This window comes from Bubalus kerabau, chromosome 10 (genome assembly GCF_029407905.1).
Source record: "Bubalus kerabau isolate K-KA32 ecotype Philippines breed swamp buffalo chromosome 10, PCC_UOA_SB_1v2, whole genome shotgun sequence".
NCBI classification, from domain to species: Eukaryota; Metazoa; Chordata; class Mammalia; order Artiodactyla; family Bovidae; genus Bubalus; species Bubalus kerabau.
The window spans coordinates 6,663,251-6,682,853 of NC_073633.1; the positions used below are offsets into that span (position 1 = coordinate 6,663,251).

At 39.9% G+C, this 19,603-nt stretch overlaps 1 protein-coding gene across 1 annotated transcript in view; it reads left to right on the forward strand.

The window, feature by feature from the left end:
* The window catches only part of NREP (neuronal regeneration related protein), a 32,922-nt gene extending 20,500 nt beyond the window's left edge, over positions 1-12,422 (forward strand). The window contains exons 4-5 of the mRNA XM_055536511.1: positions 5,658-5,735; positions 10,660-12,422. Coding sequence (XP_055392486.1) covers positions 5,658-5,735; positions 10,660-10,785 — 204 coding nt within the window. The 3' untranslated portion in view covers positions 10,786-12,422. The remainder of the gene's footprint in view (positions 1-5,657; positions 5,736-10,659) is intronic.
* Positions 12,423-19,603: the final 7,181 nt, after the last annotated feature.

Sequence of the window (19,603 nt, forward strand, 5' to 3'; positions counted from 1 at the left end):
TTCAGTTCAGTCACTTAGTCATGTCCGACTCTTTGCGACCCCATGGACTGCAGCACCCCAGGCCTCCCTGTCCATCACCAACTCCCGGAGTTTTCCCAAATGTCCATTGAGTCAGTGATGCCATTAAACCATCTCATCCTCTGTCGTCCCCTTCTCCTCCTGCCCTCAATCTTTGCCAGCATCAGGGTCTTTTCAAAAGAGTCAGCTCTTTGCATCAGGTGGCCAAAGTATTGGAGTTTCAGCTTCAGCATCAGTCCTTCCAATGAACATCCAGGACTAATCTTCTTTAGAATGGACTGGTTGGATCTCCTTGTAGTTCAAGGGACTCTCGAGAGTCTTCTCCAACACCACAACTCAAAAGCATCAGTTCTTCAGTGCTCAGCTTTCTTTATAGTCCAACTCTCGCATCCATACATAACTATTGGAAAAACCATAGCCTTGACTAGACGGACCTTTGTTGGCAAAGTAATGTCTCTGCTTTTTAATATGCTGTCTAGGTTGGTCATAACTTTCCTTCCAAGAAGTAAGCGTCTTTTAATTTCATGGCTGCAATCACCATCTGCAGTGATTTTGGAGCCCCCCAAAATAAAGTCTGTCACTCTTTCCACTGTTTCCCCATCTATTTGCCATGAAGTGATGGGACCAGATGCCATGATCTTCGTTTTCTGAATGTTGAGCTTTAAGCCAACTTTTTCACTCTCCTCTTTCACTTTCATCAAGAGGCTCTTTACTTCTTCACTTTCTGCCATAAGGGTGGTGTCATCTGCACATCTGAGGTTATTGATATTTCTCCCGGCAATGATTCCAGCTTGTGCTTCATCCAGTCCAGCATTTCTCATGATGTACTCTGCATATAAGTTAAATAAGCAGGGTGACAATATACAGCCTTGACGTACTCCTTTTCCGATTTGGAACCAGTCTGTTGTTCCATGTCCAGTTCTAACTGTTGCTTCCTGACCTGCATACAAGTTTTTCAAGAGGCAGGTCAGGTAGTCTGGTATTCCCATCTCTTGAAGAGTTTTCCACAGTTTATTGTGATCCACACAGTCAAAGGCTTTGGTATAGTCAATAAAGCAGAAATAGATGTTTTTCTGGAACTCTCTTGCTTTTTTGATGATCCAGCAGATGTTGGCAATTTGATCTCTGGTTCCTCTGCCATTTCTAAAACCAGCTTGAACATCTGGAAGTTCACAGTTCACGTATTTCTGAAGCCTGGTTTGGAGAATTTTGAGCATGACCTTACTAGCATGTGAGATGAGTGCAATTGTGTGATAGTTTGAGCAGTCTTTGGCATTTCCTTTCTTTGGGATTGGAATGATATTGGTGATAGAATATTGGAATTATTGGAATAATTGAAATTACTGGTGATAGAGGCAAGGTCCAATGCTGTAAAGAGCAATATTGCATAGGAACCTGAATGTTAGGTCCATGAATCAAGGCAAATTGGAAGTGGTCAAACAGGAGATGACAAGAGTGAACGTCGACATTCTAGGAATCAGTGAACTAAAATGGACTGTAATGGGTGAATTTAATTCAGATGACCATTATATCTACTACTGTGGGCAGAAATCCTTTAGAAGAAATGCAGTAGCCATCATGGTCAACAAAAGAGTCCGAAATGCAGTACTTAGATACAATCTCAAAAATGACAGAATGATCTCTGTTCGTTTCCAAGGCAAACCATTGAATGTCACAGTAATCCAAGTCTATGCCCCAACCAGTAACGCTGAAGAAACTGAAGTTGAACGGTTCTATGAAGACCTACAAGACCTTCTAGAACTAACAACCCCCAAAGATGTCCTTTTCATTATAGGGGACTGAAATGCAAAAGTAGAAGTCTAGAAACACCTGGAATAACAGGCAAATTTGGCCTTGGAGTACAGAATGAAGCAGGGCAAAGGCTAATGAGAGTTCTGCCAAGAGAATGCACTGGTCATAGCAAACACCCTCTTCCAACAACACAAGAGAAGACTCTACACATGGACATCACCAGATGGTCAACACCAAAATCAGATTGATTATATTCTTTGCAGCCAAAGATGGAGAAGCTCTATATAGTCAGCAAAAACAAGACCAGGAGTGGACTGTGGCTCAGATCATGAACTTCTTATTGCCAAATTCAGACAAGTTGAAGAAAGTGGGGAAAACCACTAGACCATTCAGATATGACCTAAATCAAATCCCTTATGATTATACAATGGAAGTGGGAAATAGATTTAAGGGACTAGATTTGATAGAGTGCCTGATGAACTATGGACAGAGGTTCATGACATTGTACATGAGACAGGGATCAAGACCATCCCCAAGAAAAAGAAATGCAAAAAAGCAAAATGGCTGTCTGAGGAGGCCTTATAAATAGCTGTGAAAAGAAGAGAAGCGAAGAGCAAAGGAGAAAAGGAAAGATATACGCATTTGAATGCAGAGGTCCATAGAATAGCAAGAAGAGATAAGCCTTCCTTTGATCAATGCAAATAAATAAAGCGAAATAAAAGAATGGGAAAGACTAGATATCTCTAAGAAAATTAGAGATACCAAGGGAACATTTCATGCAAAGTTGGGCTCAATAATGAACAAAAATTGTATGGAGCTGACAGAAGCAGAAGATATTACGAAGAGGTGGCAAGAATAAACAGAAGAACTATACAAAAAATATCTTCTCGACCCAGATAATCACGATGGTATGACCACTGACCTAGAGCCAGACATCCTGGAATGTGAAGTCAAGTGGGCCTTAGGAAGCATCACTATGAACAAAGCTAGTTGAGGTGATGGAATTCCAGTTGAGCTATTTCAAATCCTGAAAGATGATGCTGTGAAAGTGCTGCACTCAATATGTCAGCAAATTTGAAAAACTCAGCAGTGGCCACAGGACTGGATAAGGTCAGGTTTCATTTCAATCCCAAAGAAAGGAAATGCCAAAGAATGCCCAAAAAAGTCATTCATATTAGAGTCTTCAAAATACCACAGGTATAGGAAAGAATGGAGCTGTTATGTAGGTAGCATGGATTTCCAATAATCTACCACCCTTTCCCAAAACCAAAAAATAGAAGTTTATTCCCCTTTAGGTTTCTGTGTCCAGGAATTTGCTGAGTTCTTAAGAGACCAGCCAGGCAGGTGTTAATAATGTAAATGAGATTCTTCTGTCTCTGCCATTTTGGGGTTAAAATTCTGACTCTGAAGAAGACTATATGAATTTATCACAAAGCCAAAATTACATTTGTCTTTCCTAACACCTACGATGATTATGATTCACACACTAAAAAAAAAAAAAGCCTAATTAGAAATGCCTTTGGTCACTTTATAGCTAAATTGATATGTTGCACAAGAGCAAATTTGAGGTATGGAAGGAAGTTTGCTTACTCATGAGTTGCTAACAGATACTTACGTTCCTGAGTTCATTGGCAAATATTATTGGCTGTTTAGCTTTTAAAGAAGAAAGTTCTTAGGAAAAAGTATAAAAAGTATTGTGACTAAGTATAAGAATTTCTGAGAGGCAAGCTATTTTCCCCTACAAATCCAGCCTGGGTTGCTTTAGTATTGATGCTTTGGACCTAGAAGTTAGATGCTAATGTAGTGTCATTTTGTTAAAATAGTATATCACAGAAAAGCAGAAGAACACATATATAACATTTAATTGATTTTGCTTTTCACTGCATCCATATGCCTACTAAGCTTATATATGTATTTCTATCAATATTTTTGGTTTACAGTGAAATACTTTTTCTTGCTAATACCTGTCATGTTTTTAATTATACTTAAAGCATGCCTTTAAAAGCAGTAATATAGAGATGCCATCATCTTTTATCTGTTTATATTAAGTGAACTTACAGTGGATCCCAATCTGAGATCTCCTAAAATTTCCTAGAGTGGGATTTTGTGTACTGTGACTTTCTTTTAAGCCTCAAAGCACAGCGTGTGTATCGAAGATTGCAGTTTTGTTTTCTTCACCCATTCTTGGTTGAAGAGAATGTCATGGTGGTTGTTTGTCCCAAATGAGGCAGATGGTGGAATTTTACTAGAAGGAGCTGAGCAGAGGAGGGGAAAGCTGAGCAAGAGGAAGGAGTTTGAGATTGGCGGAACCACATGGCCCAGAAAGCGGGCCCAGTCCAAAGTCAGCAAACAAGCCCAGTTCTTGCAGGAGGAGCTTTCCAATATTTAAGACCTAAATGTGTATGGTGGCTGTGGGCTGGTGTAATTTTGAAAGAGAGGTTGTAGGCAGTTTGCATTCTGGAATAATTTGAGGGCATCTTTAAGGTGCCAATAACTGAAATCCCGCTTTAGAACTGGGAATCTGGCTTGAGTTTGAGCCTTATCCTGTACACTGTGTGACCGTTCTGAGTGGCAGTTTCCTTTTCTCTGTAATGATAAGACCTATTCACAACTTAGAATCAGGATAAATTAGGTAATGTACACAAAATTGCTTTGTTCAGTGGCATGTGCCGTAAATGCTACTGGAGTTGAGCAAAGATAGTTTCTGTTAGACTGTCCCACAGAACCTACACAGCCATCCACATTTCATGCCTCAGACCAGATGGACTGACATTGGGACATTGATATCGTTGCAGTGAGCCCAATGATTAGGCTACCACATCTAATGCTTTCAAAAACAAACCACAAAAAGATGCATAAGTATTTGATAACTGATTAATGAAGTGAGATTCTTAATGTCATTTATTAAATGTAAAGCTTATTTACAGCATTTATAGAATCAGATCTGCAGGGGATCTCATCTAATTTTCTCCCTCCCTTCAAGAAGGGCTGTATCAAATGTAAATTAGCCTTGGCAGATGGTGATTGGATTCAGTTTCTAAATTTCTTAAGGAAGATTTCACAGTTTTCCTCTCTAAATTCTTTCAGTAATTTAACAATTCTTATGCCAAGTTCTTCCTTACAGCTGACCTAAATCTGTACTTGTAAAAGTCCTTCCTTATCCCCCTCCTCCTGTCTTTACCAGAGATAGAGAACAGCTGGCCAGCAGCCTTCTTATGATAATAACCCTTTTCAGTATTGAAAAAAGAGTTACTCAGTTGGACTCAGTCGTTCCATCTCGTCCACCCCTGCACCACCACCCCATTCATCAGCTATTCTCTGAATCATTCATGATGATGATGCCATCCCTCGCCCTGTCCCTGTCTCAGACCCTTGATACTTTCAAGCAGCTGGGCAGACCTGTGACTCTGGGGAGGAGGCAGGCTGCCTCTTCCTCTCCTCCCTATGCTTTGTGCATCATTGAGCCTTCTAACAAATGAATCGGGATAACCCTTAACAGTGTTGGGCGAGTACATGACACATTTATCTCATAAACATGGAGTTTTGCAAGGATACTAATCACAGGTTGCTTTGAAAATTGGGCCTCCCCAGTGCCTTAGTTTGCTTAGCCAGTCAGGCCATGACGCTACCACTTTGCGTGCTAAAGATAACACTGATTGATATCTCTGCTCTCTTGAACTTAGTCTTGGAAGACACTGAGCTAAAACTCTCCTGAGTGTAGAATCTGCACACTGACTGAAAGAGAGAATGGGCTTCCCCAGCTTTCTAAGTTACAATTGGGAAATAAGTGACCATTGAGGACAATTGAGCTCATTAAGCTGATCCCAAGAGGTTTCAGAGTGGCTCCTCTTTTTAATCTGAATGTGTATGCTTTTATGTCTCTCTAGGTTTATTACCCAGAGCTTTCTGTCTGGGTCTGTCAAGAACCATTTCCAGACAAAGAAATGGAGGGAAGGCTTCCTAAGGTAAGATCTCCAGCTGACATTTTGTTATGGTGCTTTTTTTTTTTTAAAATATAGAAACAAACAACAACAGCTATTCCTCATTTTAATACTCATTACTGTCTACTATAATAATCCATTAACCTGATACCATAATCCATAACCTATTATCATCTTGGAAATAACATGTAGTACAAAAAAGAAAAAGAATATCCTGATATCCTGTGATTCTTACAATTCATATTATCTTTCTTTCTTGATGCCCGAAGTCCAAAGCAAATTTTCATTTAAGAACAATGGAACCAATTCGTCATATATACATTTTATAGGTTTTTTAATTTGTTCCATTCCGATGTAGATAAATCCAAATATGAATACATCTAACTAAAAGGTCTCTTAAAAGTATAGATGATAATTTTTTCAGTAATAAAACCTGACTATCTGATAAAATTACCCATGAAACAAAACAGAAAGAATATTAAAAAGCTGCTATATTTTTTCTTCTAAGTTTTAGGCCCAAAAGTATTTTCTGTAATTGCTCAGACATTTTCAGTGTGACAGTTCTCTGCCATAAGAAAATTTGTAAAATTTACATTGTAGATTTCAGCAGCATTTCAAAACAACAACAAAAACATTTACCAGTTTTTACTGTAGATACCTTTGAACTTTGCTTGTTAGGGTAAATTTCAATTTGACCTTAAGCAAGGAGGATTGTATTTTTTACCACTGACCTGTTGATTCTGCAATTACAAAAATAGAGACCATTGAAAATACAATTTCCATTTAAAAATTTCTTAAGTGTAATTGACCAATGGAGAGGACTCCCTAACTATTGCTGCCATTTCAGCTTTGGTAAACTATCTTACTTGCCCTTAATGGTTTCAGCAATTCCCTACCTTTTACTGACAGGCAGACATTAGTTAAAGAGATTATGTTGACTGGCAGTTTGCACTGAAAGAAAACAGTCCTAAATCACTTTTAATCTTTCAGAGAATTTCTGAAGGTCAAGGTCGAAATCATTGGCAAGAAAGTACGTGAACTAAATGATTTGGTCCCAGCCTGGGCCAGACTTTTTCTGATCTTGTAGAGTTGGAGTGGAGGTGAGCAAAAATACAGGAGCTTTATTTAAAACACACTCACACCCAAGCACTGCAGCACCAGGGTTGCAGTGGTCTAGATGTTCTTTGCTGGACCACCTCAGGGCATAATTCCCCGGAGTAGCTGAGGTTAAGATGTGATCATGGAAGGGAAGAGGGGGAGTATAGCTTTTTCATTAGTTCCTGCCCCATTCAGGAGTCCAGAGTTCTTATCTTTGATACATCAACCAGACAAGCAAGACTGGCCAAATTCCTCAGTGAGGTCAACATGCCTCCCTTTCCTCTTGAAAGGCCATCTGAGTCCTAGGCCTTGTCTGCATTGAGGTATGCTCCAGGGGGCTGATGGATCCTGGAATTCAGGTCTTCTGTTATTTTGAGTTCTTTCCTCTCTAAATATATGAATAGTATTTTAAGCATAATATATTTGTCCTTTTTCTAGCTGTTGCCTTCTGGAAAAGTACATCTTTGCATAATCATAAGAAAAACAATCCTGGCTTACTTGGCCCAAAACACATTACTGAGTAACTGGGGGCCTCATGTACTAACAGTCGTCGGCAGGGAGAGCCACCCAGGAGCACAGTCTCGGGGGCCCCCAGAAACGTATCTGTATCTCCTCCTCCAGCCTTTTGGTTTATTCAAGTTCCTCAGTCCTGTAGGGACCATTATATGAGGGATGATGGAGGAAAATAGGACAATTTTTGCATAAAATTCTTCCAAGGTCTAACCTTGGAAGACATCTTCCTGTCTCTTTGAAATACCTCCTTCTCTTGTTGCAGAAGCTTGAAATTCCTTCAGTGGGGGCAAAGATATCTTTTTTGCTTTCTTTCTCTCTCTCTCTTTTTTTAATGAATAGGAGATAGGGACTGAAATCTAGCGAATCCCAGCCTCCAAAGGAAGGGCGCACAGAGCGTTAGCTCCCCAGAAGCTCCCAGGGTGTCTGATATCAGAACTCCCTGCAAGGCTTGTCACCACCGCTCTGCTGTCCTCCAGTTACTTGGGTGGCTCCCATATAGCATGTTAATTTGGGGGCAGGCTGGAGGGACTGCTTTTGTCTCTCTTGCCTTAAAATCTAATAACTGTTCAGTCCATTATAGGCATGCAGAATGTGAATAATGAAGGAAGGACACATCTGAATATTTGGGGGTCTTGAAAGAGAGAAAAAAATACTAAAAATGGTAAATTCGAATCTGAAATAATCTCCTTCAAATTTTGTTTTCCTGGAAGAACTTCTTTCCAAATTACCCATATCCCACCCAGCTCCCACCCATCCTCCATCCATTTTGTTGTATTTTTTTTTTTCATGGAAATATGAGGGTAATGAGACTGACACATAAAAAGACTAACTGATGTTCTGTACATTCACTTAGGAGTAGGTCTGAAGTAGGCAGTTTTAAGGCCAGCCATGATGGTAAGTGAAGTGTGTTACGAACTTTTGATTTCCTTTTCTAGGCCTATGACAGTTAGCATTGAATTCTTCATTTGTCTAAAACTTGTTTGTCATACCCTGAACCGTGACGCTAACTGGTTGATACGAGAGGAGAAACAAACATTATTTTAAAGACATCGGGTTTCAGTGGATTTCTTTTTTAAATACTGGGATTGCATGCCAAATTTCAAAATTGAAATTATTTTCACAAAAGAAAGGAATTGTTTGATATAATGCTTTTGGATATTTTTCTGGATCCCTTAGGGCATGTAAATGATGAATAAAATTTTAATTTTCTGGTTTGGCCCTTTTGGCATTTAATGATACCAAAACAACCTCTAAATCACAGACTAAGACTGGAGCATTAAAGTACATACTGAGGGGATTTTATATACATTCTGAAAATGTTACATGCTCTAAAAGTCTGAGATATTTTTTAAAAAATTTAGATAAAACAGATGTTTAATATGAGAACTCTGTACGGTAAATAAAACTTCTTAAAGCTGAATTCTCTGTTACATTTAGTTCACTCTGCGGTTGCTGAGTGAACTGAACAATTTGGTTTCAAGTTGTTTGGATGTCTCTGATTTCTGAATTCTTCAGTTCAGTTCAGTCGCTCAGTCATGTCCAACTCTTTGCAACCCCAGGGACTGCACCTTGCCAGGCTTCCCTGTCCATCACCAACTCCTGGAGCTTTCTCAAACTCATTGAGTTGGTGATACCATCCAACCGTCTCATCCTCTGTCGTCGCCTTCTTCTCCTGCCTTCAATCTTTCTCAGCATCAGGGTCTTTTCCAATGAGTCAGTTCTTCACATCAGGTGGCCAAAGTATTGGAGCTTCAGCTTCAGAATAAGTCCTTCCAATGAATATTCAGTACTGATTTCCTTTAGGATTGACTGGTTTGATCTCCTTGCAGTCCAAAGGACTCTCAAGAGTCTTTTCCAACACCACAGTTCAAAGGCATCAATTCTTTGGCTCTCAGCTTTCTTTATGGTCCAACTCTCACATCCATACATGACTACTGAAAAAAACCATAGCTTTGATTAGATGGACCTTTGTTGGCAAAGTAGTGTCTCTGCTTTTTAATATGCTGTCTAGATTGGTCATAGCTTTTCTTCCAAAGAGCAAGTGTCTTTTAATTTCATGGCTGCAGTCACCATCTGCAGTGATTTTGGAGCCCAAGAAAATAAAGTTTCTCACTGTTTCTATTGTTTCCCCATCTATTTGCCATGAAGGGATGGGACCGAATGCCATGGTCTTAGTTTTTTGAATGTTGAGTTTCTTAAAAAGATTCAAATATGGTAATTTGTAGATTACAAAGCATGATTATCACTTTAACTCAAGTACCTATGTCCAGTCAAATTGGCTTATTATAACTATCCTTTTAGAACATGTGGCCTTAACAAAAAGAGAACAACAACAACAAAAAATCCTAACAGATCTTTTAAAACCATAATGGATTTTTTTTTTCCCGAGAAAATTCCTGTACTTAATGGTTAGGCTAAAAGAGACTCTTGTCATATGTTCACTGTTTTCATTCCTGAGTGGGACATAACATCTGGTTTTGATAAGACCTTTATTTTGTGGCATCGCTTGGGCAGATGGGCCTCCTTGTCCTGTCCACCTGCTGTTTGGCTGTGGTGGGGATCTCCTCCCTGTGGGCGCTCAATGGGTCCTCAGTCACAGTGTATTTGGATTCTCCTAGTCAGATACACAAATCCTCACTCATCAGGGTTGTGAGGATAGACTAGAAGAGCTGCAGCCAGTCCCAACTAGCTGAGTCTCCCGCTCTCTGGGCCTGGTCTCCCTCTCGTCGCCTCTCTTCTGCAGCTTCTGCCTCCCCAGCCCTGGCCCACATGATTTACCCCCCAAACACTCCCCTGTCTTTAGTGCCCACTTTTGGTCCTCACTGTAAGGCCTCTAGGGCCTGGGCCACTTGCTTCTAGAATAAAATGTTCATAAATTATATTTGTTGCAGTTGTGATATGCTTTAAATATTTTTACTATGTATTATAAAACAATTATCCCTTTCCACCACAGCCATTCAACTCTTAAAAAAAAAAAACCCAAAGCGTTAACACTCCTAGGAACTCCTCTCACCCAGCCTTCTGTCAGGCCGTATTTGATCCCGGAAACTGTCTTTAGAAACCCAACTGTGGGGAATGCTGCCTCCCACATGGCTGGGCTCAGCCCTTAGAGAAGCCCTTGATTCTACTGCAGCCAAGGCAGCTAGTGTTTAATTATTTCATGCCCTCACAGACCTAATATTTACATTCAGGTGAACTGTGTTTAATATGTAAACTCTGCAAAATGTGGGGAGTTCAAGGATAAAAGTTGGGAGGAAGAAGCAAAAATGTTCAAATGGTTTTCAAAGCGTGACTCAGTGTGATTCTTTCTGTGTGTGTCTGTCTGTGTGCTCTTCAGGGACGACTTCCTGTCCCCAAGGAAGTGAACCGCAAGAAGGATGGCGGGATCGGGGATGCCTCCCTGACTCCACTTGGCAGCAATGAACTCCACTCCCCAGGAACCAGTTACCTCCACTCTTTTTAATCACCTCCATTTGTATTACATATGGTGTATGGGTATTGATGAGGTCATGGTATCATATATGGGATTTTTTTCTGTGTAAATCATCAAGTATAAGAAGAAACTATGGGACTCTGAGCCTTGCTTTAGAGATGTACAGTGGACAAATAGGTATCATCAAACCAGTTTTTAATCATTCTGACTCAAGTGAAAACGCTCAGAATTTCACACTGTGAATCCACGTTTACAACCCTTACAGGTGGGCCTTCAGGCCTGGTTTGCTACGACGATGTCTTCCACAACTCAACCCCCCTCTGCTCTCACACAACCGGTCCACTTCTGCCTTTTCACTCACACAGCTCCTGACTGCTTCTTGCAGAGGCTGAGAGTCCCCTTTTTTTTTTTTTTTTTTTTTTTTCATTTAGATGTAACAAGCCTAGTAGTTTATGTTCATCAATTGTCTGTATATCTCTATATTTTATCCATGTACTCTTTTGATGTATAGAAGTAGTTTGAAACTCATTGTTTCCTTGTGGTAAGTGACCGAGATGCTGCCACAGGACCTGAGACACTGATGAATGGTGCTATTTTGGACTTTCAACATGCTCCTTGGCGAGGTAGCTCTGATGGAGTTATTTTTTATTTTCATGTTCTAAGAAGGTGTTGGTACTCTGTTTCCCTGAATGTCGTTCTCTAGACTGGATTGACTTGTTCTCCTTGTGTCTTCAGTGTGGCTTTCTTCTTCAGCGTTGTAGGTTGAGCGAGTGCCACCGCAGAGCAGGAGACTCCCGTCTCGCGGGCTGGCACTCCCGGACACGCAGTCACTGTAGCGGGAGCAATCACAAAACTGTAATTTCCTTACCAAATCTCTTCCTTTCAGTAGCCTCGCCTGCCTAACTTAGTGAACGAAAAGCAATAATTTGACAGGCGTTTTTAGGTGTCTCTTTTGGTTCTTTCATTTGAAAAAATATTCAGGGGGAAAGGGGAAAACGTTTATTTTTTTTCTTTTTATAAATGCCCTCTGGGGGGGAAAAATTAGCATCTCAGTAGGAACATGAAAGTTACACCTTTCCCAAAAATTAGGTTGAAGAAACTGTCTTTACCCCCCACCCCCAAAAATTTTTTTTTAAAAGGCAGAGCACTCTTTTTCAACAGTCCTGATAAGCAAGGTGTAGATTTTACATTTTTGTCCTTGCTCCCAATGAAATGGATAAACAAAAATACAATCAGACAATACCATCTACTCATGGAATGTTGTTGTGTTAGCCAGTCTGAAAGCCCACCTTGATTTTTATATAACTGTCTTCTAGCTCTTCCTTTGACAGGGCAGGCTTTGTTCTGAACTGTTCCGCTTCTGACTGTTACACATCGACTGACGCATGCGCTGCACTTCTTCGTTCTCTTCTCGCTCCCCATTGGCCTGAGTTTCCTGTGCATTTCCCCCTACCTCCTTTGTTAGAGTAGGTGTATCCGCTGTGTAAATAGAGCAAGAAAACAGTATTCTGCATCTGTGGCATTTACGTAGAGTTGCAGTTGTGTACTGCTGAATATGCAGGCTTTTGTAACAATGTGATCTTTACTGATGCACTCACGACAAGTACCCAATGTATTTTAGCTATTTTAGTAGTATTTGTTCAATAAATATGCAAGCTGTATGGTAACTGGCTTGGCTCATCATTGGAAATGCCTACTTTTGAATACTTACACTGTCTCATGTTAATTCATGTGCTCTCAGAGACCCAAAAGTAGATCCAAGGGCAAATATCAATAGAGATAGAATCAGCTCTGCCTTTCATGCATTTTCCCTTCTGAGGGTTTTATGAGATAAGGGCCTAGGCAACGGCTCATTGGGATGGTATTTGTAGAGCTGCCTATGGATACAAAGGAGAATTAAACCAAGCCCCTTTTATTTCTGTACTTTTGTTTTTCTCTTTCCATGCACTCCCTCACACCTCAAAACATTCTTTTTTGCCCTTGCCATAAAGACTTACTCTGTGGTGTTTTTTACCCTTACCAAAAGATACTTGCTTCTTCATGGAATATTTGCACATACACACAAAAATGTATAAATGTATAAGAAAAGTTTTGTAAGTGGGTAGAATTTTGAGATAGAATTTTAAGTCATGAATTCACATGTACCCAGCTACCTGTTATCTAGATCTTATCTAGATCTAGAGAAGCATCACCAGAACCTTCTGGAGGTGTCCTGGAATGCTGAAACCCAACAATTCAGGGAATTTATTCTCTCCCTGTGTATGAGAAATGCCAGCTGGTCCCTCCTCATCTATTATCTGTGAAACCTCATTTGGGTTTACATATTAATACAAGTTGTTAAATTGACTGGTAGGGGTTAGCTCTTTGTTCCGTTTCACCAGAACAGGGGCTAAGGAGCAGATCTCTAAGAGCCAGAGAGAGATAGGAGAGGAGCCAAAGGTAGCATTGCCCCAAGCTGGGAGTTCAGGCTTTGGAGAAAGGGGATCGGATGCTATCTGGGGAATCTTGGTTTTTGACACCTCTGTTTGTGTCAGGAGGGACTTTTAAATTGGGAGTTGCTTTTGAAATTAATGCATATCTCAGATTTTGGTTAAGATTCTTATTTTATCTTAATGTTTAATCTTATTAAGAGAAAGGAGCTTTAGGGCAGAATTGCCTACCAGAAAAAATCTCAGCTGCCTACCAGATAATCGGAATTTGCTCAACTTGGAAGAAAAGTTTTAAATAGGGCTACACTGTTTTGGTAATCCCACCCGAGGTTGGTGCTTCTAAATGTAAGAGAAGTGCTCTTCAAATACAATTACCTTTCATCTTATAATGTTACCATTTTCCTCACTCAGGAGGCTCCCATCACTTGTATGTGTTATCACAGCTGTGAGGGGTTACATCTTGCCTTCTTGCTCTTGTTAAACTCAGAAAACGTGATGGGGCCAGGCCAGGGGGATGGTAGTCTGGGTTGCTTGATGCCCCTCTGTATTCATCTTTTGCCACCTAATTTAACAACCACACTTGACACCTTGGAACAACAGAAGTTTATTTTCTCCCGAATTCCGTTGTTCAGGGGTCAGGAGCAGCTGAGCTAGTGGCTATGGCAGAGCATTTCTTCTGGGTTTGGAGTCAAGAGGTCAGCAGGCTGCAATTATCTGAAGGCTTAACCAGGGCTGGAAAGTCAGCTCCCAGTGTCGCTCGCTCACATGGTTGTTGGCAGGAGAATTCAGTTCTCCCACGCATGGGCTTCTCCACAGGGCCACTCAAGTGTGCTCATGACCTCTGGCTTTCCCCACAGTGAGTAATTTAAGAGAGAGCTGGGAGCAAGCCATAATGCCTGTGACCTGTTCTCAGAAGTTACCATCATCCATCATACTCTATTCATTAGAAGCGAGTCACTAAGTATAGCTCACCGTCATGGAGAGGGAATTAAGCTCTACCTCCTGAAGGGAGGAGTATCAAAAAATTTGTGGACACATTTGAAAACCAGCGCACCATCTGAAGTTAAACCCTCAGGGTAATCGTAGGCCGGGGGCTGAAAGTGAGAACGGCTGATAGTAGACTCATAGTTATTTCTTTGATTGAAGAAGTTTTGCAATCTTTGGAGCTCCAGAGGCTGAAGGCAGAAGAGGAGAGCATCCAGGAACTATAATACTGTTTCTTAACCCAAGTGCTATTGACTTTCAAAGGAATATTTAGAAACTGTTATTGGAAGCTATCAAAACAGGGATGCTAGAATAAATGATGTTTAAAGTTCCATCCAACTCAATGGCTTGGGTTTGATGATGACAACTCCCTCGTTCCCTATGAAGCTTGAAACACTAGATAATTGACCATGCATTTCAATGTAAATTTGCAGGATCCATGTTGTGAAAATCAGCTACAACTTGTTCAGGGTTAATAAAGCTATGGTTTTTCCATATGGTTTCCACATCATGTATGGATGTGAGAGTTGGACTATAAAGAAAGCTGAGCACTGAAGAATTGATGCTTTTGAACTGTGGTGTTGGAGAAGACTCTTGAGAGTCCCTTGGACTGCAAGGAGATCCAACCAGTCCATCCTAAAAGAAATCAGTCCTGAATATTCATTGGAAGGACTGATGCTGAAACTGAAACTCCAATACTTTGGCTACCTGATGTGAAGAACTGACTCATTGAAAGAGACCCTGATGCTGGGAAAGATTGAAGACAGGAGAAGTAGGGAACGACAGAAGATGAGATGGTTGGATGGCATCACTGACTCGATGGACATGAATTTCAGTAAGCTCCAAGAGTTGGTGATGGACAGGGAAGCCTGGGGTGCTGCAGTCCATGGGGTCCCAAAGAGTCAGACACGACTGAGTGTCTGAACTGAACTGAATAAACTGCTGAAGTGGAGCTAAAAAACTGGAGCACTAGCCAGAGTCAGAGCAGGAGGCCCAAACTGATTAAAGACTGTGCTTTGTTCTCTCTCTAGAGGTAAAAATATTACCCTGTGGACTTTGGGCAGAGATTGCTAACCAAAAACCATGGACTAGATATAACCTGCAGACTTGTTTTGCCTGCAAAATGTGTTTTATAAAATTGTTGATTTAATTTCCACCATTTACAAATTGGAAGATTTCACATGAAAATTCAGGTTTGGGGCTTCCCTTGAAAAATGAGAGCTGAGTAGTGGCCTCCATCTCTGATGAGGCATGGCCCCTCACACATCCAGTCCTCACCCTGCTTATCTTCTCGTACCCTGTCTGCTTTGTTCATTTACCTCCCCTGCCTCACTCTGTTGGCATGTGAGTTTGCAACAGGAATCTTCTAATTTCAGAGATGCTGATGTGCGTATTTACACCCACAAATGGTCAAAGGACCTTCTAAGATCTTTGTTTGATAGTTGTGAAGGCCAGACTGGAAACAGAGGCTTCTTGTTACTGGTCCCCAGACAGAGCTGCTGCAGTTCCCTCTGCATCTCCAGGCCCTCTTCTCAACTTTTGAGTTACCCTCCCCCGTTGACTGAGAGTTCCAGGCTAAAACACCTAGGACTGGGTCAGGTTAGACTACATATAGGTCTGAAAAATGCATGGTCCTCAAACCAGGGTATGTGTACCTCAGGGCATGTGAAGTCTTTCCCAGGAGTCTATGCTCATAGATAGTTTTAAGGAAACTCATTTCTAGATCTTCTATGCATACTGGACTCCTTCCTGAGATTGTTCTGCTGAGAATGAGCCTATGTTTATAATAGTCCTCTCCACATTACTTTAAAAAAGATACAGGTCTCATGCATACCAAGTCTTAATATAAGACATTGTACTTAATATGACACAAAAACCGTAGATGTGGCAAAGAGGAAGGTTCCTTTAATGATTAATCATAAATCCATTATGCTTTGGGCTTTCCCTTCTTATACACATTCAAAGTGATAGATTAGAAAACAGAAATGAGGTGTTTGGATTCATGGGATTTCAGAATTCAGATAATTGGTAAAATGCAGTGATGGAAATAATGACAATTTTTATTTAATACTTTGTCCTCCTGACTCTTGTCAAAAAATGCCTCACCCTTAAGGGAGAGTCCTAAGAGGCGGAAGCAAAGAGAAAATCAATAAGAAACACTGAATACCCAAAATGGCTTGTTCATGTGATTTTAAGCATTTTTTACCCACTGGTCTCCATACTTATCCATAGGATATTTCTTACCTGGAAAGAAAGTACCTAGAACAGCTAGCGCAGTAAAAGCTTGCATTGCTGATTATTCTAAATGTAATCAGGATGCCTTTTGAAAATACTCAATTTTTACAAGATAAAAATGAGTAAAATTCAAGGATTAAAAAATTTTCATATGGTCTCTTTCAGACTTGATGTGCATTAGTTAATAAAACTGTCAAAACCTGTGGTATCAAACCATAGCATAAAATACTTGTTTGAATTATAGTCAAGTCAACTTTCATCATATCCTATCTTATAAAATGTTTAATATGTTTTTCATAACATCATCAAAAATATTAGTGTGCTGCTAGACTGATCAGAAGCCTAAAACCCTTCTATTATTTGTGGCGCTTCCCATTTTTTCACAAGTTCTTATTTATCCTCCAAAGTCAGTCAGCAGCATTCAATAGCCTCATTCAGTTTTACTAGAGACATGTCATGCCTTTCATCATTCTTACTTGATTGAAGAAAGTATAAGGATAATTTTGTTTTTATAACTTATTTAAACATGGAATAATTAATTATGTTAGGTTCATATCATTTTAATTATGATTGGTTTCAGTGGTCAGTTTCACAATATAGACTTTTAATGCTCATTCATTTTTTATAATAATCCTCAACATAACTATCTGAATTGAAAAATGAATTCAAAGTGTTTTTCTACAGAGAGTGTATCTGATTTGACTAATAGGTTTGACAGTGAAGACTGGCTCTGCCAATGATGTTTGTGATGGACAAGTTCTGTTAATGGGCTAAATCTGCAACTCTAAGGTAATGATAATATGGTTAAGGCAAGAAATATGATAAAAATATTTTATCAAAAAGCTTTGTTTTGGCAAAAGTGTAATGAAATTAATATCTATCTATTATTCCTTTCATTTCTGAAGACATGGGATTTTAAAAGGTGGGTTTAGGTGAAAGTATTACAACATAATTAACAATCATTTGATAAATCTTAGCAAAGATCTTTCTTCCCAGAAATTGAGAAAGTCAATTAGATTTTAATGATGAGAACAAATCTCTTTGCAAGTCAGGGTGCTTTCCAATTCGTTGCTTATTTAAAAAAATGCAGAAGGACCTAATCAAGTTGTCAGGTGAAAGAAGATTAAAAATATGTTTTGATAGTAGATCATCATATGAATTTTGGCATATAACATGGAAGGAGTTCAAAGAGTTAAATTACATTACTATCATAAAACATTTTCAGTTCCTACAGTTTACAGCTTAAAAACATACAAAAGAAATAGAATTGATGAGAACCTGTGTCTCATTTTAGCATTAAGTAATATTCATCTACAGATGCTTGAACTAATTGAAAAAATTCATCATCTTATTAAGGTGTATTTTCATTCTAATTTAAACTTTTGTATTTAATAATAAATATAATATATTAATACAGTTTTAGTTAGTAGTGAATTGCTAATAATGCTAATTCATACAACCAGCTTGTTTTAATGCTTACAGTTTTATGATCACAGAACATAAAAGTTTTAAAATTTAGATACATTTTTTACTGCAGATAAATGTGATAGGTTGATCAATAAAGTCTTATAAAAATATTATTAATTACAACTCTTGGAACTGGAATAAAAATTTAAGTTCATGAAAAAAACATCAAATTTCTGCAAGTTAAAAAATTGTTTTTAAAAATGAAATTATGGCTTATCAGTTGCCACAGTGTTTAGACTTGATTGCATACATTCATGAAAGAAATTCAACTTTTATGTTAGAAATGTTTCAAATTATAACCTTTGAAAGTATTTAAATTTAAGATGAAAAACTTTACTGTTAACTTAGAAATTGCAGGCTGGAAATACTCTATTAAGATTCTCTTTTCCAAATTTTTAATTTTAATTTTTTTTGCATTTTGGCCACCCTGCACAGCATGTGGGATGGTTCCCTGACCAGGGATTGAACTCAGGCCTCCCCAGCGAAAGCACCAGTTCCTAACAAGTAGGCCACCAGGGAACTCCCAAGAGTCTCTTTTTTTAGAACAAAAATATTTTAATATCTCTGAACTAGATAACCACCTGTATCCTGGGCTTTGAGGAACTCACTTTTGGCCAGAAGTACTTCTTCCCCAGCCACAATGCCTGAATTCTCCCATTATTCTGCACGGAGAAGCTTTGACGTTTGCTGGCCATGAACTTAGTGTGCTTCAGGGAACAAGGCTCCCAGGGAACATGGGGAAAGGAAAGAAAGACGGAGACTACCTGGTTCCCCAAGCCCCTGACTGCAAAGGGAAACAGGAGGAAGGTCTCAGGGATCGGTCTTCCTGGGCTGCAAATTCATTAAGTCGGTAATTATTCTTAGAGCCTTTACTTCATTCATTTGATTTTCAAGGTCAAATCTCTTTAGTGATAATCCTTTTCTTCCAGAGTCTTTTAAACACTTCAGTATATCTCTGTTCAGCTGCGTCAGAGGTCACAGGAGAGGGGGACCCGGATCGGTGAGAAGTGGGATTGTACAGCAGGCTTCTAACCCTCGAATCCTTGGGACCCCAGCAGCCCTGGAGAAAACCTTAGAACATTAGAGTAGAAAATAGGGTCTTTTTTTCTTTTATCATGAATGTGTCCATTAGGCTTACCTCTGAGCATAGCTACATAGAGGCAATACGCAATTAATCTATTCCCTTTCACAGCACACAGTGCCATTAATAGACAGCTTAGCTATTTCACTGAGAGACCCATGTGGCTATGTGAAAGCCTCATGGAATAGAGCGTTTTAAGAATGCATTAATTTGTGATTCCTTCAAGTTGGGCAGCTTTAATTACTAGTTGGAACCTTTTTGAGCCCAACACTTTTACTTTCCACCCACCCTTTGGTCCTAGCTGAGTTCTCAGCGCTACAGAGACTAAGTGGGCTCTTTGCTTCCACACAACAGCCTTTCATGTCCTGTTCCTCTGCCTTTTGCTCTTCCAGGCAGAACTGCCTCCATTCCTTTAGCCAGTTTCCTTGGGATCTGTTTTCTGGAGCTTTCACCACCCCTATTGCCCTCTTAGAAGAACCCTTGTTTGTGGCTGACCTTGTAGCCGCGGTGTGGGAAGGTTCAAGGGCGGAAGCTTCCGTCAGGAGCACACTGTGTGCGTGCTGGCCATCAGGGTGGCCTGTGACGCGGCTCAGCTGAGGCACTGGGGGCCCCGTTGCTGACCTGGTAGCTGCTGCAGGGCCCCATGTGCCCT